Source organism: Mesoplodon densirostris, chromosome 4 (genome assembly GCF_025265405.1).
Source record: "Mesoplodon densirostris isolate mMesDen1 chromosome 4, mMesDen1 primary haplotype, whole genome shotgun sequence".
Lineage (NCBI taxonomy): Eukaryota > Metazoa > Chordata > Mammalia > Artiodactyla > Ziphiidae > Mesoplodon > Mesoplodon densirostris.
This window is the reverse complement of record NC_082664.1, coordinates 46943059-46968220: the sequence shown is the minus strand read 5'-3', so window position 1 is coordinate 46968220 and position 25162 is coordinate 46943059. Positions and strand designations below refer to the sequence as shown.

At 36.4% G+C, this 25162-nt stretch overlaps 1 protein-coding gene across 7 annotated transcripts in view; it reads left to right on the top strand.

Moving 5' to 3' along the window:
* The window catches only part of KTN1 (kinectin 1), a 120870-nt gene extending 105241 nt beyond the window's left edge, over nt 1-15629 (top strand). For 4 of the 7 annotated variants that reach the window (XM_060096172.1, XM_060096170.1, XM_060096167.1 and 1 more), the window contains 10 exons: nt 58-138; nt 917-1006; nt 1114-1206; nt 2396-2467; nt 2707-2790; nt 2953-3036; nt 5743-5826; nt 7844-7936; nt 8791-8911; nt 15145-15629. In XM_060096172.1, coding sequence (XP_059952155.1) covers nt 58-138; nt 917-1006; nt 1114-1206; nt 2396-2467; nt 2707-2790; nt 2953-3036; nt 5743-5826; nt 7844-7936; nt 8791-8911; nt 15145-15149 — 807 coding nt within the window. In that variant the 3' untranslated portion in view covers nt 15150-15629. The remainder of the gene's footprint in view (nt 1-57; nt 139-916; nt 1007-1113; nt 1207-2395; nt 2468-2706; nt 2791-2952; nt 3037-5742; nt 5827-7843; nt 7937-8790; nt 8912-15144) is intronic. The other 3 variants (XM_060096173.1, XM_060096171.1, XM_060096169.1) reach the window with 1 other exon arrangement.
* Nucleotides 15630-25162: the final 9533 nt, after the last annotated feature.

Sequence of the window (25162 nt, the reverse complement as noted above, 5' to 3'; positions counted from 1 at the left end):
ACTTATTTCATTTAGGTATTGTTTGAAATTGGTTGTTTTGACTTTTCTTCTCCACAGAGTTATAGTGAATGGTTGCATGGATTTGAAAAGAGGGCAAAAGAATGTGTGGCTGGAACTTCAGATTCAGAAGAGGTTAAGGTTAGTTCATGAGGTGAAATTTTAAAGAAACATAGAAAAAAGGAGTAAATCAGAATTTGTCTTTATAAGTTTGGGAAAGATAAAGGCTATATTATGAGTAGAATAGTGATCTTTTCAGAAAGTATAAGAAGGTGGTTTCATTTTGTGTACATTTTGGTGGAAATGCTATTAAGTCTTCCTTGTGTTTGATTTGTGTACAAAGCTGATGTTTCTCGTTCCTTTAACTCTGTTATCTTAGTCATTTCTAAAACTGAATATTTAACTGTCTGTTGCTCTCTTTTTAGCTTGGGTTTAGAAAGTAAAGATCAGTTGATAGGTAGAAACTGACTGGTTTGCTAATATATCCCCAAATACATTATTTAGGAGCATTCAGAGCCTAGATGTATTTTTATCCTTGACTACTGAAATTTGGGAGATTAACTTTTTTTGTCTCTCAAGTGGCATGAATAAAACCCTCTTTCCCATGGCATTGTGACCTTACTTCACATGTGGATCTGCTTTGATTTTACTGTCTCACTAAAGAGTGACAAGCCTATTTGTTATAAAATTGTGTGATATATTTTTGTATTAAACAGACTCTAAGAGTTTTATTAGGAAAATCAAATGACCAAAAAGGTAATTGAACTTCATTGTTACTTAAGAAGGTTGAAATGTAGTGATTAATAATAAAACAGAAACCATTTATATAATATACCATTAAGTACTGAAACAAACTTGAAGCACAAAACTTTCTGGTAAAACTAAACTAGAGAATTTTTCTTTCTTTTATTGTTTGCAGGTTTTAGAGCACAAGTTGAAAGAAGCTGATGAAATGCACACATTGTTACAGCTAGAGTGTGAAAAATACAAATCCGTCCTTGCAGAAACGGTAGGAAATGATTTTTAACCTACATTTTAAAATAATTATTAACATTACTTAGTTGCTTAAGGTGTTAGAACATGAATTTTTCATAACAACTATACTTTGGTTTATAGGAAGGAATTTTACAGAAACTACAGAGAAGTGTGGAGCAAGAAGAGAATAAATGGAAAGTTAAGGTCGATGAATCACAAAAGACTATTAAACAGGTATTTAAAAAAGAAGAGCTTAGGGGGAAAAAAATAAAAGGGATGTGTGAACGATTAAAAAAAAAAAAAAAAGCTTAGAGTAGTGGTTCTCACAGTGCGGGCCCTGGACGAGCAGCGTCAGCGGCACGTGGGAACTTGTTAGAGACGCACATTGTTTGGGCCCCCCCAAGGCTTACTGAATGTGAAGCTGTGGGGTCAGCAGTCTGTGTTTTAAAGAGCCCCCAGAATGATTCTGATGCCCACTGACGCTTGAGACTCACTGGTTTAGAGTACGACTAAAGAGTAATGATACAGGGCTTCCCTGGTGGCGCAGTGGTTAAGAGTCCGCCTGCCGATGCAGGGGACATGGGTTCGTGCCCTGGTCCGGGAAGATCCCACATGCCGCGGAGCGGCTGGGCCCGTGAGCCATGGCTGCTGAGCCTGCGCGTCTGGAGCCTGTGCGTCTGGAGCCTGTGCTCCGCAGAGGGAGAGGCCACAACAGTGAGAGGCCCGCGTACCACAAAAAAAAAAAAGAGTAATGATACAGAGTGCAGAGTGCTTTGGAAGTTAAAGAACCACAATGTGATAACATAAGGCAAAGAATTTGGTGTTCACAATAAGTTTTAAAACACAGATATGTGACTCATGATAATAGTATTCAAGAAAAAGTAAGTCCTTCTTCTGTTCATGGGACTTAAATATTATTATGTAGTCTTAGTTTTTCTTCTGTTTACAGTTGTCCCTCCATATCCATCAAGGAATTAGTTCCAGGAGTCTCCACAGATACCAAAATCTGGTATCTTGGATGCTCATATAGAATGGCGTAGTAGTACTTGGGTGTGGTATAGAGTGCCATCTCTTGCTCACTTGTTTTCCTGGGCTGACCTGTGCAGAATCTAGGGTTGCTGATGGTATTCTATATTAATGCATTTGGGGATTAAGTACAGCTGATTATTGTTAATTACAGTTAATTAACAATTAACTGGACCTAATATAATACCATGCAAATGGGGTAGGTTTTGACCACAGTTTAAATGAAGTTAAATGTGACACTCTAATTTTTAAGATCTTTTAAAATTCAGTTATGGCTTTAAGTGAGATACATTAAAAAAAACCTCTGACGTGTCTAATTGATTAAAATTCTACAAGGTAGAAAAGCCTCTGTATCCTTGGTGGTTTAACTTGATCATGTAATTATTTCACATTTCAGATGCAATTGTCATTCACATCTTCGGAACAAGAGCTAGAGCGATTAAGAAGAGAAAATAAAGATATTGAAAATGTATGTTATCTCACCATTTGACTTGTAACCTATGGACTCATTTTTTAGCATTAAGGATTGTCTTACAAGCTGTGTTTTAAGATTTCTTTTGTCTTATGATGTAGTTGTTATGCCTTTAAGAATATCTTGGGTAGTGTTTCAGATGGTATAGTTTTATATTCATAAGTGTCATAACTTTTCATTGTAGGGAGGCCTCTTAAATATGTCTCTTAACTTTTCCTTCTTTGTTGCACTGCTAGCTGAGAAGAGAACGAGAGCATTTGGAAATGGAGCTAGAGAAGGCAGAAATGGAACGATCTACCTATGTTACGGAAGTCAGAGAGGTACTTACGATAGAATTTTTTTCAACCTTCTCAATTTAAGTTAAATTTATAACAGAGTGATAAAATATTTCAGTGTAAGTTGTTTCTGGCAGAGCTTCCAAGTAGCATACAAACATGGGATATCATAAGGAAATCAATCTTAAACTCTAAACTTCATTGCAGCTGAAAGATCTGTTGACTGAATTGCAGAAAAAACTTGATGATTCATATTCTGAAGCAGTAAGACAGAATGAAGAGCTAAATTTGGTAAGAAGCTTGTTCTCCACGGGGTATCAAGTAGGCTCTGAAAACACTTGTGTTGACATGTGGAGAAACCATCCAGACTTTTTCTCCTTGCTAACACCTTTAGCTTGGCATTTTTATAAGTTTAAGATAATCTTCATATTCTGATGACTCAAGATGGTCTGTCTTTTCTTGATTCCTAAGATGATCCTTCTTTTCTTAGCTCCTAACAATGGCATGTTTGGCTTGCAACTCTTTTTCAAAATTTTCTGTGTTTTATAAAACCAAATTTCTTCAACAGCATTATTTTCAGTGAATAAAGAAATGAAACAAAGAGACAAAGATTGGCTGAGTTGCAAAGATTCTCTTCTCAGAGTTACCATAGTTAACTGGGCCTCTTATTTTCTGACCTGGAAGGAGATTCTTGAAGGTGGAAGATACATATTCTTCATTCAAGGGCAACGATCCAATGTAGCTTCTTATTTTAACTGGCCTTTCTACACATTATAGATAACAAAAAGCCTGTGGAATTCTTTATCATCATCATATCATTCAGAGCATAATAATCTGAAAACTACAGACTGAAAGTTAGTTAAATGTTGTATAAAGACAGAGTACCCTGTATTCCCATTCTTAAATTTTCTGAAAATTTACACTGATTGAGACAGGCTTGTTTTTTAGATAAACATGACTATCTTATTGTATGTTTGAAACAGTAATCATTATGTCTATCTGTGACTTTTAAAAATTAAGAATATGATTAGATTTTTTTAAAGTACTTGAATGAACTCTAGTACAATTGCAGTAAGTCAGTTTTCTCCTTACTATAAGTTAACGCTGCCAAGTTTGGAATTTTCTTTTTAGAACTGCTGTAGGTACCAAAGAGAATTTCTTTTTTTTTTTTTTTTTTGTTTGTTTGTTTGGTTTTTTTGCGGTACGTGGGCCTCTCACTGTTGTGGCCTCTCCCGTTGCGGAGCACAGGCTCCAGACGTGCAGGCTCAGCGGCCATGGCTCACGGGCCCAGCCGCTCCATGGCATGTGGGATCCTCCCGGACCGGGGCACGAACCCGTGTCCCCTGCATTGGCAGGCAGACTCTCAACCACTGCGCCACCAGGGAAGCCCCCCAAAGAGAATTTCTTAACTCATTCATGTTAAGCAGTGTTACAGCAGTGATTTATGGGAATCAATTTTCAGAGTAGAGCTCTCTATGAAATGTACACAGAGTCCCCACCCCGACACACACACACACACACACACACACACACGCACACACGCCCCTTTCTATTTTTGAAATAAAATTTACCTTTATTTTACCTTAATTGAATCATTCCCACTGCAGTGTGGGAATGATTCAATTAAGGTTTTATGCATACGTTTGCTATACATTGCACAGATTGGTACTGTGATATGCAACAGCTTTAAGTGATATGCTTATCCTGTAATGTGTTTTTTAAAAAATCACTTCTACCTACAATTGTTGGAGATTTTACTTTTAACTTTGATGCTTGGTGGCTGACTCCAGTGCAGCATCAAACCCATAGGATTATGGTTGAGTCTCCATTCAGTCTGATGCTCTCTTTGTACATTTTGACCCTTTACTTCTGTCAAGAGGTCATTTTGAGTGATATTTAAAATTTTTTTGTCTTGACTTTGCAGTCTTCATTTTAATCTTCCTGTTTGCTTTTTGCTCAGCGTAACTGTTGCCACATTTTAAGATATATTAAAATAATTTTGTTTGCTTATACATTGTGTGTTCCTGGGCCAAAAGAATAACCTCTCTGATGTGTGAAATCAGAGTTAAGTAAAGGAGCAAGAACTGAAGCATTCGGGATAAATAGAGTTCCCAAAATAAAATTTCCAAATGGAATGTCCTGCACTAATTCTCTCTACGTGTTTGAAATGTCAGTGTCTTATATTTCCCCCTTTTGGGTTTCCAGAACTGTTTGGAATGCTGTGCCTGTGGGTGAGAGACATAATTAACTTGATGAGTTTAATAAGAAAAAGTTATCTTTTGTCAGTGAGTCCATTTCCCTCATTCTTATGTAATCAGAATAGTTACTAAGAGCACAGTCATCACGTATTAGCTCTAGAGTTTAATAGAGCTTTATAACTGTTTCAACCAGTTGGTTGAGATGTATATATTAAGACATGTCTTGTTGGTATAGTTAGGCCAGTGTGGTCTTCACTCATCTTTCTAGTGACATCTTAAAGGATGAGTGACATTTAAATCTTTGAAGATTTCATTTTACTGGATTTGTAATCTTCTGTTCAATGTTTTTTTTTTTTAAATATCACACAGTTGATTCTTCTTAACTGAGCTATATAGGTTAAGAAAGCCTTTAAACATTTAAAAACTAGTAAAATTTCTTATGACTTGCCTTTTAATTTGAAATAAATGTGAATGAACTGCCCTATGAATAGTGAATAGTAATACTTTAAAAAAGTAATCTACTGTAATTTGATGGTTTTGTTTTTATATTTGCAGTTTTCTACTCTCAACTCTAGTTCGTTTCTGTAGCTTTTCTTATGTTTAGCTTTACAGATTGGGACCTCCACTTCTTAGCTTTTCTGTACATCTGGTGCAGCATATTGGCTAATCCACTGTGCATAATAACTGTTAGCGATCCCATTCTTTCTCATTCATTCTTCAGTCCTAGAGGTCTCAGCATAATCAAAGAAGGAATCAAAGAAGGATGTGAATTAATTGTGGTGTTCCTGTATTTTTACAGTTAAAGAAGCAGTTAAATGAAACACTTGCAAAACTTAGAACTGAACAAAGTGAAAGACAGAAGGTAGCTGGTGACTTGCATAAGGTAAGACACTGCTTGTCCTGAAGATGCCATATTATCATATTATGTTGTACCTTGAATCTTAAGCAGACATACTGCTAACCCTGGATTCATTCTTTTGCATCATTACATTAATTTGTTTATAAATTTAAGCTGTTTGTTATACAGTTACATATTTGGAACTAGACTTTTTGGCTTGTTTTTCCATTCTTAATTCGCGTCTTCATTTCATCATATTTATATAATTAATTGCTTTGTAAAGTGTAGATTAAATTTTGAATGCAGTTGATGTGACTCTTAAAATTGGTTACATCTGGGCTTCCTTGGTGGCGCAGTCGTTGAGAGTCCGCCTGCCGATGCAGGGGACACGGGTTCGTGCCCCGGTCCGGGAAGATCCCACATGCGGCGGAGCGGCTGGGCTCGTGAGCCATGGCCGCTGAGCATGCGCGTCTGGAGCCTGTGCTCTGCAACGGGAGAGGCCACAACAGTGAGAGGCCCGCGTACCGCAAAAAAAAAAAAAAAAAAAAAAAGGTTACATCTATATATTTTTTATTGGGATTTGCTTATATAGTCATTTTCAAAGTATGTTTCTTTTGATCTTCATGAATGTGAAGTATATATAGACCTCTGATGTTTCAGAAATTCGTCCCTTTATTTCTTTGTAGAAATAGGTTTTTCTTAATCTCATATGTAGGTGGGTGATTTTTAGGATTACATTTTTTATTCTTTGCGTTAGGTTGACAAGTTATTTGTAATTCTGTTTTGAGATTTTTAATAGTGTAATTCATAAATGCTTTTATCAAAGCTGCTTTAGAGCTAAGACTGTGTTTATAAGCGATCTAGTCATTAGCAAAACAATTAAATTCGCCACTCTTTTAAAGGTTGAAAGAAATATTTCTGTTGGGTCTGTATTTTATATCATAATTGTTATGCAAAAGTCTAGGAATCTAGAGTTGCTTCAGATTACTTCGATGTTGTCACCAGTAGATAAAATGTGAACTTAAAGAGTTTCATTAGGTTTGAATCCTACTGCTACCACTTCTGAGCTGTGTGACCATGGGGCAGTTATTTGATCTTTGCAAGTCTCAAGTTTATCTTCTATAAAATGGCATTTACAAGGGCTATTTTCTGAATGAAAATAAATTAAGAATGTGAATTATAAAAAAAAAGTTTCAGAGCTCTGACTTAGATATATGATACATTGTCAAGATTGAGCAATCTGATTTATATTTTGATAACGTGAATGTTTGATCACTGGACAAAATATAAAACTTGCAGTTTTAGCCTAGCAATTTATTTTCTCAGAAGGTACTTTAAGGATATTAAACAGGTGCTCAAAGATATGGATATGCCATGTTATTTGGCATAAAATGGCAACAGTAGTTGAAAGTGAACTGCACCATATCTGTGTAATAGAAATACTGTGCAACTCTTAATTGGAAATGCCCATAAATATTTATTGACATGTAAAAAGATAAAATGCTTTGTCAAATAGCATGAATGTTAAAAGCCCATTTATAGAACATTTTCTACCAATTTTCTGTTAGGACATATATGCACTAAAGAGGGATCTAGACTAGGAGTCAGCAAACTCACAAACTGTTTTAGGATTTGTGGGCCACCTATAGTTTCTTTCATATACTCTGTTACAGTCTAGCACAACTCTTAAAAAATGTAAAAACCATTCTTAGCTTGTGAGCTCTACAAAAACAGGCTGTGTGTGGCTAGATTTGGCTGACCTCTGATATAGACTAATGTTAACCTAAATATCACTGGTTATTTCTGCTTTTAATTTCTTTATGCATTTTCTGCATTGTTTGAACTTTTAAAAATCGTGAGTGTGTGTTTTTATAATCTGGTGGGGGAGAAAACTATTTGATTATGGGGAAAAAACTGAACAGGTTGGCTTTACGTTGTATTTTGAGAAGAGATTTAGTTTTGTACAAAGTATAATGAGTGTAAGAAAATCACTCATTTTTTTCTTGTATATATTTATTTATCAGTTGTATTATTCAGAGGCTCCATATTGCTTTCCTCACAGGCTCAACAGTCACTGGATCTTATCCAGTCAAAAATAGTAAAAGCTGCTGGAGACACTACTGTTATTGAGAATAGTGATGTTTCCCCAGAAACGGTATGCATTTTCTTTAGCTCCAAATCTCTGGGCTAATTACCTTGTAAATTATGTGAAGAATAAAAAATGTACAGGATCCACCTCTGCCTAAAAAAAATGCCTTTTTAATGTGCTTCTATCAATTATGTTGCATTCTTAACTCAAGGTTGTTTTTTCTTTGAGGTGTCTTATCTGAAATGCAGTGTTCTTATTAATGTTTGTTTTCACTTTAGCTTGGTGAAATATTATTATGTTAATATTTAGGTTTGTGGTGGAAAGTATTATGGTGTACTGCTGAAGAATGTAGACTCTGCTGCTTGTGTTGAATCCTGGTTCTACTATTCAGTAGCTGTGTGACTGACTTAAGGGGAAACTCTTTATCCTCTCTGTGCTTTAGTTGCTCCATCTGTAAAAGGCAATGATATTAGTACCTATCTTGTAGGATTGTTGAAGGGAATAAATGAATTACTATATAAAACACTTAGAATAGTGGGTAACACTTAAAACAGTGCCTCAAGTTTAGTAAGAGCTCAATATATGTTAACTTTATTTTTCTGTTGTTATGAATGTACTCTCCTTTGGTTCCTCGCAGTTTTTTTTCTGAAAGGAGAAATGGATTTATATCTGATATTCGTTGATTCTAGAGTTTTCCATTTGTAACCTAGTGACAACATTTATAACATAACTTTCTTTGATGCAAACTAACTTGCAATGCTAGGTAGCAAACACTATTGCTCTATATGGTTTTTATTGTCAATTTTCATATCTTTCAGATTTTTTTGTTTGTGTTTAAAACAGCAATAAACTATTTTCGGTTTTGGTTGCAAATGCCTTTTTGTGCTCAGGGTTTTTCATCTCTTCCGTCTTCTTTTTAGGAGTCTTCTGAGAAGGAGACAATGTCTGTAAGTCTAAATCAGACTGTAACACAGTTACAGCAGTTACTTCAGGCAGTAAACCAACAGCTTACAAAGGAGAAAGAACACTATCAGGTATTAGGTAAGAATAACTGAAGTATTACTGTCTGTCTATAGATAATTGACATAGTGTGTGTGTAAATGTATGTATAGTGTGTATTTACTTTAAATATAGGAACTCTTGTTAACCTAGTAGAAATATTCCCTCTTTATCTCTCTCAGAACCTCCATAGCTTTATAGCTTTATAGCTTTCTTGGAGTTTTATTTCCATCTTGTACATATTTTTTGGTCTTGTAGCTTGGAGGAGAAAAAAAATACCTTATGTTTTTTTTTTTTAATATGTAAGTTTCATGAGTATAGCATTATACATGTGTACACTGCAAGGTGATCACCACCACAAGACTAGTTACCATCTATAACCATACAGTTGACTTCCTTTTCCCATTTTGTCCACCCTCCAACTCCCTTCCCCTCTGGTAACTACTAAGCTGTTCTCTTTTATGAGTTTGTTTTTGTTTTGTCTGTTTGTTTTGGTTTTTTTTAGATTCTACATATGAGTGAAATCATATTGTCTTTCTCCATCTGACTTATTTTACTTAGCATAATACCTCCAAGTTCTAACCATGTTGTTGCAAATGGCAAGATTTCCTTCTTTTTTTATGGCCAAGTAGTATTTCACTGTGTGTGTGTGTGTGTGTGTGTGTGTGTGTGTGTGTGTGTACACACATACATACCACATCTTCTCTATCCATTCATTCATTGGTGGACACTTAGGTTGTTTCCATATCTTGACTATTGTGAATAATGCTGCAGTGAACATATCTTTTCCAATTAGTGTTTTCATGTAAAAACCCTTTTTCTTTGCCTCTTTTGACCTTTTTACAGAACAGACTCATAAATTGTTTACCTAGGTTTTGTTCATTGCCATAATGTCTGCAACTGTTTCTTTAGTTTATCCTGATCTTAGTTCTTGTAAAATATCTGTGTGATTTTTTTTTAATGACTTGGTAAAATAAAGTGACTAAGATGTTTTTACTGAGGTAAGATGCTGAACTGAAAATCAAGTCATCACAGTTCCTTTACATTGGAAGCTGGATTTTATTTAAGTTTGCTGTGGGTAATCAAAGAAATCCATTTTTTAACTCCTGAAGTGAGAGTCTTAACTGAAGATAAACCAAGCTATAAAATTTTATTGCCCATATTACCTGGAAATGCATGTTGATTGATTTGATTCCTGGGTTTTACCTGTTTTAAGAATGACTTAAGTCACAATGCCTTGGGTAATTAGGGTGTTCTGATATGCACTGAATACTTTAGATATTCTTCTTTTGAAGCTGTTTGTTCTATAATAATCGTGGTGTCCTGGACATGAGTAGGGTGGCCTGTGCAATGCCAGGGGGCAACTCATCACTGAATCGTCCCTTTCAGAACCCAAGCTTAAGACTCTTAGGTTATACAAAGGCCTCGGGATAGGTTAGGTGCTCTGGAAAAGTTGGGATGGACCTCCATTTTGATTACAGGGGCATTCTGTCTCACTTTTGTAGAATGATTGTCTTCTGGCCTGTCTTAGCATATACTCTCCTTTAAAATGCTGTTTCAGGTCAGTTACCTCTAAGAAGACTTTTCAAATAAACCCAACTCATTCTTATAACCTGTCAGCAAAAAGAATTATACCTTAATCTTTTATCCTTGGTAAGCTGACTTCTCAGTTGCCTAGAGTTAAATTTTTGCCACCTTACCACTCTTCCCCAAATTAGAAAATAACCTCGTTTCCTGCTTCCCAGGGCAACTTTCCTTCCCACATCTTTCAGTCCTGCTTCAGTCCTGAAGTCCACATCTTCAGTCCTCTCCACTCACTGCTTCTGTTCAGTCTTGAAAAATGCTCAAATATATTATTTTAACTTTGTACTTTCTTTAGATTACCACCCTAATTTTTTTACTTCACTGTTTAACAAAGATTCTTAAAAGAAGAAACTATTCTCACAGTCTCTTGCCTACTAACTACTCCATCTCCTCTAGAATGGCTTCTCTTTCTGCCATTCCGTTGAAACCGTTTTTGCTGAGGTCATTCATTAATGATTTCCTAATTGCTAGAGCTAATACAGGATCATCTTTTGCATATAAGATACTGAAAATAGTTGTGAATTATTCTGAATATGGTGAGGTCAGTCCTTAGGCCTCTGTTTTCTAAGGGAAGGGTTTCGCTTCTGAGAACCTAAAAAATTATAAGATGGCTTGTTACCCTTTGCCTTTAGACCTTGTCAGTAGTATCTCTCCAGCATCTCAAAAGTGTTCTTCAGTATTTTCTTTTTCTTCTCAAACATGTGTTCTGAACCATTTTTGCTTGCCTGTTTCCACATTTGCCTTAATCATATTAAATTTGAGACTTACACTGATCATTGGTAGTAACACTTTCATTTTTCCAGATTTTTTTCTTCCTAATTTGTAAAAATGTAGTGTGTAATTTGTTAAAAGAAATACATATACCCTGGCAACACAGCTGAAACTGAACTGTTGTTTAGCAGGCCGCTCACCTAAGTGATAGATAACTCAGCATTCTTTTGTAAGCTGATGAACTTAATTTCAAATTTGGCAAGTGAAAGGGCGGTTGAGTGGTCAGCAGTGTATCATGAAGCATAGATGGATTGTATGAAGCTGGAGGTCCACCAGCACTTGAGAACTCTCTCCTTGCATAGGCTCTAGCCAGCACTGACGGTGACAACCCCTCCTTAGGGATCTCTTGGTTCCCACAGCACTTCTTTATGCCCTTTAAATGTTTGTGTTACCCTCAGGTTTTTAACTTCAGCCATCGTTTTTGCTCAGTGTATTCTCCCTCTTGTCAACTCTTTTAAAGTTACTACCAGATAATTAAATTGGAAATACAGATTTCTTAATCATCAGAATTTATAGGTTAATGTCTGATGTCAAGAATCTCCTTTTTTTCTTCCCTGCTTTATTTAGGTATACGTTATTACTGTTGTTGTTTTTTTTTAATTGAAGCATAGTTAATTTACAATGTTGTTTTAGTTTCTGGTGTACAGCAAAGTGATTTAGTTATACACATATACATATATATATATTCTTTTTCATATTTTCCATATAGTTTATTACAAGATATTGAACATTCAATATATTGAATATTGAACCTTATTGAATAAGGTTCCCTGTGCTATACAGTAGAATCTTGTTGTTTATCTTGTTTTATATATAGTAGTTTGTATCTGCTAATCTCAAACTCCCAGTTTATCCCTCCCCCAACCCCCTTACCCCTTTGATAACCATGTTTATTTTCTATGTCTGTGAGTCTGTTTCTGCTTTGTAAATAAGTTCATTTGTGTTATATTTTAGATTCCACATATAAGTGATATCATACGGTATTTGTCTTTCTCTTTCTGACTTACTTCACTTAGTATGATAATCTCTAGTTGCATCCATGTTGCTGCAAATGGCATTATTTCATTCTTTTTTACGGCCAAGTAATATTCCATTGTATGTATATACTACGTCTTCTTATTGATGGACACCTAGGTTGCTTCCATGTCTTGGCTCTTGTAAATAGTGCCGCTATGAACATTGGGGTGCATGTATCGTTTTTAATTAGAGTTTTCTTCAGCTGTATGACCAGGAGTGGGATTGCCATATGGTAGCTCTATTTTTAGTTTTTTTAAGAACCTCCATACTGTTTTCCATGGTGGCTGCACCAATTTACCTTCCTACCAGGAATCTTACTTCTTTTTAGTATATACTACAAGTACATATGAATTGTTTAAGATAATGCTGTACATTTTCAGTAAGAGAAAAGCTATTTTTAAAAGACAAAAATGAGAGAGATGATGTATAATAATTTAGTTTTCGAAATCCTAATACACAGAACTTAGCCTTTCTTTGAGTTGCAGGGGCATTTGTCTTGCACCCTTAATTTGTAAAACATTAACCCTTTTTTCTTCTGGAAGTCTTCCTGCTCATCTGCTATCCTTCTCTCCCCACCCCTGCCACCTCCCCAAACAGAAGGCTTTCATCCGCCCACCCCCCTTTTAATTAAGGTAATTTTTTTTGTAGCTTTGGATCGTTAACACTAGTATTTTGTAGTATACTTTTTTGTTTCCAGATATCTACTTTTTCTTGTGTTTCATATCTGCCTGGCTTCTAAGTGTTCAAGTGTATGTCCGACTATATCAGAAAACTTTATCACCCCATGTCTTAGTCTGTTTGGGCTGCTATAACAAAACCCCCATACACTGGGTGGCTTAAGCAGCAGACATTTATTTTTCACTGTTCTGGAGGCTGGGGAGTCTTAAGATCAAGGCACCAGTAGGTTCTGTCAGGTGAGACCCACTTCCTAGATTAAAGATGGCCATCTTCTTGCTGTGTCCTCACATGGCAAAAGGGGCAAGGGAGCTCTCTGGGGTCCTTTTTAAAAGGGCACTAATCCCATTCATGGCAGTGGAATCTCCTAAAGACCCCACTTCCATATACCATTACATGGGGGTTAGAATCTCAACATAGGAATTTCGGGGGATGTGGGGGACACAAACATTCAGACTATAACACCCAGGATCCTTTACCTTGGAACCTGTTTGTGGAATCATGTGGAAGGAGGCTGATGATTTTAACAGCTGACACTTCATGAATGTGCCTCTAAGAATGAACATGCTTCTAACATATGGTCATTCATTTAAATTTTCACAACAACCCAATGCAGTAGATAGGTAGGGATGATGGTGATGATGATGATGATTATTATTACTTATTTTTTTATTCCCACTTTACAGCAGACCCAACGAAATTCTATAAGTTGCCCAAAGTCACACAGCTAGTAACTGGGTGAGCTGGGATTTAAATTAATGTGGTCTGGGCCTAGGCCCTGTGCTCTTAATCTGTACTTTTCTTCTCCCTAATTCAGGCACTGTGTGCTCTGATCCTTGTCACGGCTTTCTTTTCTGCTCATTCTGTCTAATCCTTTGTTGCCAGCTTCTTATAGTTTCTTCCTTCAGTTCTGGCTTTTTCCTAAAGTTGGTAATTTGGTTTGTCAGTATTGAATTGGAGAGGCTCTTGATGTTATCCAGGAAAAACTGAGGTGAAATTTTGTGTATGTGTTTTGTATATATGTATCTTCCTTACTCCCTTTAACAAATAGATTCTTTCATGATACAGTTTTCTCTTGTTTCTGAAAGGAAAAAGTTCTTTTTTGGTGCTATTGGAGTGTAAGAGTTAATGTTTCAGACAAAAGCTAGCTTTTATTTCTACACTTTACACTTGACTGTCATATGGATCAGGTTTTAATATTGTGTAATGTGTTTACACAGCACTTCTTAGTTTAATGTACCAGTGGGCTCTGTAGACTTTCTGATTAGCTGTTATCTTGTTTTAATTAGAGAGCATGATAGCCAATGATAACTTTGCTTTTTAACTTTCTACTTGCTTCTTTTCCCCTCAACTTTTTAATTTTGAAAATTTTCACACTTAATGAAAAGTTGAAAGGATACATAACACTGACACCCTTCAGCTACTTCATCTCTTTATTTGTGTATACATATTTTGTTGATGTCAACACATTTGAAAGTAACTTTCAGATAATATGACATTTTACCCCTAAGCACTTAAGTATGTATCTCTTATGAACAAAGACATTCTCTTACAAATCCATAGTATCACTGTCACATCCAAAAAGACCAAAACAGTAGCTCTATAATATCATCCATTTTAAAGTCCATATTTGTGTCCCCACTTATACCCGAAATATCTTTTTAGCTATTTTTTCCAAACCAGGATCCAGTCAAACTTCACATGTTGCATATGGTTAAGTCCTTTTAGTCTCTTTAATGGCTTTTGAAGTTTAATTTCTTTAGTCATTTTATCTGACTTGGAAAGCTTCAAAAGACCTTAGAAAATCTCTGTCTGAAGCTTAAATTATTTATTCGCCAGTGGAGAGTTGTAAATTTCAGTTTCTTTCCAGTGCTGCTCACTCACCTTATTAGCTTTACAGTCTCTTGAGTAGAACAGTAATACAAATGGATTCCCAATGTTGTTCTCTTAAATGTTTTCTAAATAGGATTTTTAAATCCCTGTATTATTCTCAGTTTGGTCTGAGATTTTGGTTCACATATTTAAAAATCCACCTTCAGAAGTTCCTTCTGAATCCTGAAATTTTTCTCTTATTTTTCATTACCATCAGTATTAATTGTTCTGATCTTAGTTGAAAAGGCCATGCTAGATCAAATGGCATATGTACTTTTGGTATTTGACAGATGTCTTCTGATTGCCTTTTGTTTCTTTGTTTTAAAATGAATTTCTTTCTTTCTGATCTTTTACAGAGTGAAGTAATTGGGAAACTGTTCATTCAAGGATAACAGAAGGCATTGTATTATATTTTGCCAAATTAAAGCCTTATTTATGTTTTCACCCTTTCTACTTTGTCAGAAACACTGAACAGAGTTTTGTCTTTTCTAATCCTTGTTAGACTACTGATTTAAAGAGAGAGAAAAAAAGCCAACTCTGTAGACACCTTCAGAGTTTAGTTTTATAATAAAAACTGTTTGAATAATTAGACCTTTACATTCCTGAAAATAAAATAAACATGTAATCTTTTATCTTATTTTGCTCAATAAAATTGTTCAGAAGATCAAAAGTGGTAAAGACAATGTAAAATTTAACATTTTAATACTGATGTTGTACACTGTTTTACTTAACATTTTGGGGAGCAACTGCCTCTGACTTCAACTCAAGAAATCACTTTTTGTTGCTAATGTAATCGGTTTTTGTAATGACGTCAGCAAATAAAGGGATGCTTATTATTCAAGCTGGTTTTGATTTTCGTTGAGCTTTAACAGATTTCATTAGCACTTAGATCAACATAATTTAGAGCACAATCATTAATTGCAACTTCAGACAGGGTAGGTTTGTTGCTTGTACACCTTCTCTAACTAGAGCTCTGGGTCTTCTCTGTGGTTCTTTGCAATGTAAACTGTGTCCTGAAGGTAGTGTGAGTTATAGAAAGGATGAGGCAAGTATTTAGGGTTTCAGACCTACCACCCCTGCTTCAGGTAGAAGAGCTCTGCTTTATTTTTACTATTACTATTATTATTTTAAGTAATGATTAACTCTTTTGTTTCCTTCTTACCAGACACTTTTACAGTTTACATATGTTATCTTTTTTGTTGTTTGAACATGTTGATAACATATTTTATCTTTTTTTTCTTTTTCTTTTTTAATAATTGGCTGAAAACACTGAGCGCTCAGATGCTAAATAACCATTGACAAATGTCTTATGCCACTGAGTATTAAAGTACCTGCTATGCCATATGGTGGCCTCCTTGCTGTTTCAGCCATGCTTCTACCATGGGGCCTTTCCACTTTCTGTTCTTTCTGCTACAGCTCTCTTCTCTTGGGTATCAGTCTTGGCTGGTTCCCTCACCATCATGAAATCTGCTTAAATGTCACCTTTTTCATCAGGTCTTGACTACCCAGTATTCCCCCTGCCTCCCTATCCGCCTACCTGTCTTGGTCTATAACATTAACAGTCCTCCAGTATATACTTGGTCATTCCCTATACCCCTCCCTACCAGAAAGTAAGCTCCAGGAGGGCAGGAACCATCTCTTTTGTTCCTTGCTTTATCCCCAGCCCTGAGAAAGTACCTAACACTTAATTGTGCTCAAATATTTAAATGAATGAATGAATGAATGGATGAAGTTCATTTTTATTTTTTATTTATTTTTTTTGGCCACACTGCATGGCTTGTGGGATCTTAGTTCCCCGACCAGGGATCGAACCCAGGCCTGGCAGTGAAAGTGCCAAGTCCTAACCGCCGCACCACCAGGGAATTCCCGAAATTCATTTTTATACCTTGAGGATTATCTAAAGTGGTGCCTTCACCACATAGCACGTGCACCAAATAGTATTTCTAAGGTATAGAGAGAGAAACTGAAGAAGCTGCTCATGGCCATTGGTAACTGGCCTGGGAATTTGGACTACCCCAGGCCTTGGCTGCTTTCAGCAAACCACTGGGAAATTGGTCTGAAGGCCAGCCAGATGCCATATCATCATCTCTTTTTCCTTTGCCGTTGCCTATAAAGGTACTCATGTCTCTGCCTTCTGAAAAAAACAAATCCCACTTTCCATCTTACAACCTCTTCTTGCTATTCTCTTTTTTTAAATATATAAATTAATTTACTTTTGGCTGCATTGGGTCTTCGTTGCTGCACGCAGGCTTTCTCAGTTGCAGTGAGCGGGGGCTACTCTTCATTATGGTGCATGGGCTTCTCACTGCAGTGGCCTCTCGTCGTGGAGCACAGGCTCCAGGTGCGCAGGCCTCAGCAGTTGTGGCCCGTGGTCTCCAGAGCACAGGCTCAGCAGCTGTGGCACACGGAGTTGCTCCATTGCATGTGGGATCTTCCCGGAGCAGGGCTCGAACCAGTGTCCCCTGCATTGGCAAGCAGACTTCCAACCACTGCACCACCAGGGAAGTCCTTCTTGCTATTCTTGCTCAGAAGAACTGTGTAAAACTATTATTTTTCAACCTCCTTATATGTTTGAATTAAAAAAAAATTGCAAGAGATTTTGAGGACTCAGTCTAATTTCTGATTAATTTCTGTTCCCTCCCTCAACATCCCAACCAAATACGTGTTCATCTTTTTGCCTCTGAAGTGGCGGGAAGTTCACATTTAGGTACAATTGTAATTGTTAATGGTTATTAAGTTATGGTATTGAAAGTTGTGTTCCTGTTACATCAGTTTGTCCTACTTCCTTACTCCAGAATCACATAGGAAAAGTGTACCATACTCCCATTCAGTTATTGTTCAAATATGCCAAGATAGCTCCATGTTCTCTGAAGTCCATTCCCCTCTAGGTTAAGTATCCCCAGTTCCTTAGTTACCCTGAATGATGAAAGCCTAAACTAGCCTACTCGTCTCATCCATCCCCAGCTATCTACCCTTCCCCAGTGTCCAATAGGCAGATCGCTGGGAGAGGATGGGAGCATCAAAAGAGAGGTCATCCGTGTCCTCAGTCTCTAGTGGCCCCTCTTGCCACTGTTAACAGCCAATTGAGGCAGGAAGCAAGCCCTGAGAATATTTCTCAGTTTGGGGAGTGACTACAGGGAGGGAGAATGACCACTGTAGTTGAGAGCAGACATCTTGATCCCTAGAAAGAACAGAGAGATGTGGAAGGAAGGAGTGACGGGATACCTGAGAAGCAGGCTATACCCTTCAGTTTGGTGTAGTAAAACTAGTACATTTCTGGCAGGTCAGTGACACTGTGTAAGGCTTGAGCACCTTTTAAGTCTTCACCCCAGCCGCAAGAGGGCGGCACCTGTATTGCCCATAGAGGGTTAGAGCCAGGACCAGATTTTCACATGTCTTGCATCCCAGGACGAATCGTATATGGGCATCTGCCACTTGTGAGATCTGTCCTAGATGGTGTGTACGGGAGGAACAGTGATCACCAGAAGGGGGCTGCATTTGCACCCTCGGTTGAGTAGAGATGTTTGTCCTTTGACCCCATTCATCATCTGGGTCCCCAGAGAAGGGAGGGCAAAAGAGGAGTTAAAGAACAGCCTCCTCCCTGTTGCTGCCACTAAGGCCAGTGACACTGACCTGGACTTGGATTAGCTGCAGTTACAGGACAGCTGTGGGATCTGCTCAGGTTGTGCTTAAGAGAAGAGGGAGGTGCTGCACAAAGACCGTGCTTGGGAAAATGAGGCCAAATCCAGGCTGTCCTACTATTTTTCTCTTTTTTCTTGACTCAGTTTTTGTCATTTGTGTTTTCCTCAGAAATTGGGCAATTTCATATTCACTGGTGGAATTCTATTATGACAGTTAACACATAATCACTTATACAACCTACCACATGCCAGACATTTTTAAAGCACTTTACTTGCGTTAACTCATTTAATCCTCACCAGAATTTATTGAAAGGGTGCTTTTACCAACATCTCCATTTTATAAATAAGGAAATTGAGGCACGGGGGGACAATTAAGGTCTCACAGCTACTGACTGGAGGAACCCATCCTCCAACTTAAGCCTTCTGGCTTGCTTCTCTTACTGGCTCATTCTTATATATATTCACATATATATGTGTGTGTGTGTGTGTGTAATTACATGTATAATTTATAATTTAAAAAATATACTTTTTTTTTTTAAACCTATTTGTTCCTGATGTTATTGTACCTTCTCATTTTCTCTTGACTGTACTTTCCAAGGCATCTTCAACCTCAGTGGTTCTCAGAAGTGTGGTCTGCAGTGCTCTGGGCATTGCCGGGGCCCTTTCTAGAACTCCAAAAGGTCAAAACTACTTTGATGATACTAAGATGTTATTTGCCTTTTTCGCTGATGGTGTTAAAACAAGTAGGTAAAATTGTTGGTGCTTCAACAAGGATCAAAGCAGTGGCTCCAAACTGTGTTAGTAGTTACTGTATTTTCACCACTATTCTCTCCCAGTAAAGACAATATCGGATTCACTTAAGAATGTCTTTTCTGATGAGATCAGTAGTGGTAATAATGAATGTGCTTTTTTGGTATATATAATGAAGTGTGTCAACGTTTGGAAGATCTGCATAACTCAGTGAACCAATATTTTCCAAATGACCAATACACAATGTTACAAAATCAGGCTTGGGTAAAAGATTCATTCAAAGAACAAGACAAACTAATGGATTTTAATGTAACAGAGTACAAAAAGTTCATTGATAGGGTTTCAGACTCTACATCATGATTAATCTTTAAGATCTTAAATTGCCATGTGTTGAGTTTTGCTATTGTGTCAAAGAATATCAGCAATTACCTGAAATGGCTACTTCTCTGTTTTCCAGTGACATATCTGCATGGGGCCGTATTTTCTTCGTATACTTCAACCAAAACTACCTGTCACAACAGATTGAATGTAGAAACAGTTGTCTTCTATTGAGCCACCTGTTAAAGAAATTTGCAAACATGTAAAGCAATGCCAGTCTTCTCACTACATCATTTTGGTTTGTTTGTTTTGGAAAATGAAGTTATATTTCACGAGAACCTGTTATGATTTTAAAATAAACTTTAAAATGAGCGTTTATAATTTTTCTTGGCTTTAACTTCTATGTTGAATATTAATAGAAATAACTGAAGAGCTTTTAAAAATGTAAAGGAGTTCTGAGAAGAAAAATTTGATGGCTACTAGTCTAGCATATTATTTTTTTCCAACAGTTTTCTAAATTATACTGGGCAGTTCTATCAGCACTTTCTTGTTGTATTTTGTTTTATGTTTAATTCATATGTGGTTTTATCATTTTCAGTCTTTTTACTTTCTTTGCGTTTATTTTGTTGCACTTTGCCAACTTCTTGTCTTTAAATTTTAATTCATTTATTTTCAGTTTTTCTTATTTTCTAATTCCTTTCAGAGGCTGTAAGTTTTCCTCTGAGCTTATTTGCATCCCACAGATTTTGATATGTGGGGATTTTGCTGTCTTTCAGTACTCATGAATATTTCAGATACACAAAATCATGGAAAAATAATAGAAAAAAACCGTGTACCCCACTCAATATCAAATATTAACATTTTGTCATATTTGCTTGAGTTTTTTTTTTTTTTTAATAAAAGGAACAAGACAGTTGGTACAGATGAATCATCTTGTATACCTCTCCCTGATCCCATTTCCCTCCCCTTCCAGAGGTAGGCACTGCACTGAAGGTAATGTTTATCATTTAATTTTTTTTGAAGTATAGTTAATTTACAATATTGTGTTTTAGGTGTATAGCATAGTGATTCAGTATTTTTGTGGATTATATTCCATTATAGGTTATTACAAGATAATGGGTATACTTCCCTGTGCTGTACAGTATATCCTTGTTGCTTATCTATTGATATTTTAAATATAGTAGATTGTATCTGCTAATCTCATACCCCTAATTTGACCCTCCCCACTTCCCTTTGGTAACCACAAGTTTGTTTTCTATATCTGTTGAGTCTGATTCTATTTTGCATAGGCATTCATTTGTATTACTTTTTAGATTTCACATACAAATGATATATAGCATATGTCTTTGACTTATTTAACTAAGCATAATATTCTCTAGGTCCATCCATATTGCTGCAAATGGCAGTAGTTCATCCCTTTTTTATGGCTGAGTAATATTCCATCACACACACACACACACACACACACACACACACACACACACACACACACATCTTTTAATCCAGTTATCTGTTGATGGGCACTTAGGTTGCTTCCATGTCTTGGCTATTGTAAATAATGCTATGAACATTGGGGTGTATATATCTTTTCGAATTATTGTTTTCATTTTTTCTGGATATGTACCCAGGAGTGGAATTGCTGGATCATATGGTAGTTCTATTTTTAGTTTTTTAAGGAAGCTTCATACTGTTTTCCATGGTGGCTGCACCAGTTTCCATTCCCACCAACAGTGTACAAAGGTTCCCTTTTCTCCACATCCTCTCCAACTTTGTTATTTGCAGACTTTTTGACAATGGTCATTCCAATAGGTGTGAAGTGGTATCTCATTGTGGTTTTGATTTGCATTTCTCTAATGCCGAGTATCTTTTCATGCTCCTGTTAGCCATCTGTATGTCTTCTTTGGAGAAATGTCTATTCAGGCCTTGTGCCCATTTTTTGATTGAGTTATTTGCTTTTTTTGATGTTGAGTTGTATGAGCTGTTTATATATTTTGGATATTAACCCCTTGTCAGTTGCATCATTTCCAAATACTTTCTCCCATTTAGTAGGTTGTCTTTTCCTTTTGTTGATGCTTTCCTTTGCTGTGCAAAAGCTTTTAAGTTTAATTAGGTACTGTTTATTTTTCCTTTTATTTCTTTTGCCTTAGGAGACTGATACAAGAAAATATTGCTATGATTTATGTCAAAGAGTGTTCCACCTATGTTCTCTTCTAGGAGTTTTATGGTTTCAGGTCTTAGGTTTAGGTCTTCAAAGCATTTTGAGTTTATTTTTTTAGAAGGTGTGAGGGAATGCTCTAATCTCATTGTCTCACATGTAGCTGTCCAGTTTTCCCAGAACCATTTGTTGAAGAGACTGTGTATATTCTTGCCTCCTTTGTTGTACATTAATTGACTGTAGGTGTCTGAGTTTATTTCTGGGCTCTCTGTTCTGTTGTTCTATGTGTCTGTTTTTGTGCCAATACCAGGCTAATTTGTTTTTTTTAAAAAATTTTTGTGTCACCACAGAGGAGTTTGTGCAACTTAAAAAAATTTTTTTATTGAAGTATATAGTTGATTTCTGTTAGTTTCAGGTGTACAGAAAAGTGATTCACTTATACATACATACATATTTTTTTTTCAGATTCTTTTCCCTTATAGCTTATTACAAAATATTGAGTACAGTTCCTTGTGCTATATAGTAGGTCCTTGTTGGTTATTTTTATATATAGTAGTATGTATATGTATTTTGATTACTGTAGCTTTGTAGTAGAGTCTGAATACTGGGAGGGTTATACCTCCAGCTTTGTTCTTTTTTCTCAAGGTTACTTTGGCAATTCTGGGTCTTTTGTGGTTCCATATATTAAATTTTAGGATTATTTGTTCCAGTTCTGTGAAAAATGTCATGGGTATTTTGACAGGGGTTGCATTAAATTTGGAGATTGCAGGATATCTTTCCATTTCTTTGAATCTTCAGTATCCTTCATCAGTGTTTTATAGTTTTCACAGTATAGGTCTTTAACTTCCTTGGTTAAGTTTATTCCTAGGTATTTTAATATTTTTTGATGTAATTTTAAAAGGGATTATTTTTTTACTTTCTCTTTTTGATATTTCATTATTAGTGTATAGAAATGCAACAGATTTTTATATATTAATCTTGTATCTTACAACCATGCTGAATTCATTTATTGTAATAGTTTTGTGGTGTGTTTATCACTTAATTTCATGTTGTTATATGATTAATACATATATCCAAGAAACAACATGTAATAGTGTTTTGCATGTTTTTAAACTTTATATAAATTGTCATTTGCTTTATTAGCTTAATATTAGTTTTAAAATTCATGCATGCAGCTTTTATTCATTCATTTTTAACTATGGATATGCCACAGCTTATTTGTATATTCCTCTGCCAATAGACATTTGTCACCAATTTAAAAAATTTTCTGTTAACTTTTTTTTTTTAATTAATTAATTAATTTATTTATGGCTGTGTTGTGTCTTCGCCTCTGTGCAAGGGCTTTCTCCAGTTGTGGCAAGCGGGGGCCACTCCTCATCGTGGTGTGCGGGCCTCCCACTATCGCGGCCTCCCCCGCTGCGGAGCACAGGCTCCAGACGCGCAGGCTCAGTAATTGTGGCTCACGGGCCCAGCCGCTCCGCGGCACGCGGGATCCTCCCAGACCACGGCTCGAAACCGTGTCCCCTGCATTGGCAGGCGGACTCTCAACCACTGCGCCACCAGGGAAGCCCTTCTGTTAACTTTTGATTTCCTTTAAGCTAAGAGATTTTTTTTTGAGCATGTGTATTTTCCACATCATGGATTTTTAAAATATTGTTTTTGAATATTATTGCATTTGAGTCCGTGAACATGATCTGTATGACAGGTCATGTTTGTTTGTTTTTTGTTTGTTTTTCTCCTTAATATGGGGAGACTTCAGAAGAAAGAAAAATTGTAAACCAAAGAAATTATTTAGTTTTGGCTTAAAATAAAAGAGGTTATCTGCAAGAATGCTAAGATTTGGCAGGAAATTATTTTATCTGTGGAGTAGTTTGAATTTTCACATTACTTTGCCAGGCTGTTTGTTATCCTCTTCTGTTAGAAAATGAGAGCCATGGGGAATATTTTCCGGTGACTTCAGGAACACAGGAAACAGAGTCAAGCAGGTGGAGAGGGACTTCCCTGGTGGTGCAGTGGTTAAGAATCCGCCTGTCAAACCCTCCAGAAAGTAGGCATAGAGGGAACTTATCTCAACATAATAAAGTCCATATATGACAAACCCACAGCCAACATTGTCCTCAATGGTGAAAAACTGAAACCACTTCCACTAAGATCAGAGACAAGACAAGGTTGCCCACTCTCACCACTCTTATTCAACATAGTTTTGGAAGTTTTAGCCACAGCAGTCAGAGAAGAAAAACAAATAAAAGAATCCAAATCAGAAAAGAAGACATAAAGCTGTCACTGTTTGCAGATGACATGATACTACACATAGAGAATCTTAAACATGCTACCAGAAAACTACTAGAGCTAATCAATGAATTTGGTAAAGTAGCAGGATATAAAATTAATGCACAGAAATCTCTTGCATTCTTATACACTAATGATGAAAAATCTGAAAGAGAAATTAAGGAAACACTCCCATTTACCACTGCAACAAAAAGAATAAAATACCTAGGAATAAACCTACCTAAGGAGACAAAAGACCTGTATGCAGAAATCTATAAGACACTGAAGAAAGAAATTAATGATAATGCAAACAGGTGGAGAGATATACGATGTTCTTGGATTGGAAGAATCAACATTGTGAAAAAGACTATACTACCCACGCAATCTACAGATTCAATGCAATCCCTATCAAACTACCAATGGCATTTTTCACAGAACTAGAACAAAAAATTTCACAATTTGTATGGAAACACAAAAGACCCCGAATAGCCAAAGCAATATTGAGGAAGAAAAAGGGACCTGGAGGAATCAGGCTCCCTGACTTCAGACTATACTACAAAGCTACGGTAATCAAGACAGTGTGGCACTGGCACAACAGCAGAAATGCAGATCAATGGAGCAGGATAGAAAGCCCAGAGATAAAGTCATGCACATATGGTCACCTTATTTTTGATAAAGGAGGCAAGAATATACAGTGGGGAAAAGACAGCCTCTTCAATAAGTGGTGCTGGGAAAACTGGACAGCTACATGTAAAAGAATGAAATTAGAACACTCCCTAACACCATACACAAAAACTCAAAATGGATTAAAGACCTAAATGTAAGGCCAGAAACTATGAAACTCTTAGAGGAAAACATAGGCAGAACACTCTGTGACAAAAATCACAGCAAGATCCTTTTTGACCCACCTCTGAGAGAAATGGAAATAAAAACAAAAATAAACAAATGGGACCTAATGAAACTTCAAAGCTTTTACACAGCAAAGGAAATCATAAACAAGATGAAAAGACAACCCTCAGAATGGGAGAAAATATTTGCAAATTAAGCAACTGACAGGATTAATCTCTAAAATTTACAAGCAGCTCATGCAGCTCAATATCAAAAAAACAATCCAAAAATTGGCAGAAGACCTAAATAGACATTTCTCCAAAGAAGATGTACAGATTGCCAACAAACACATGAAAGGATGGTCAACATCACTAATCATTAGAGAAAAGCAAATCAAAACTACAATGAGGTATC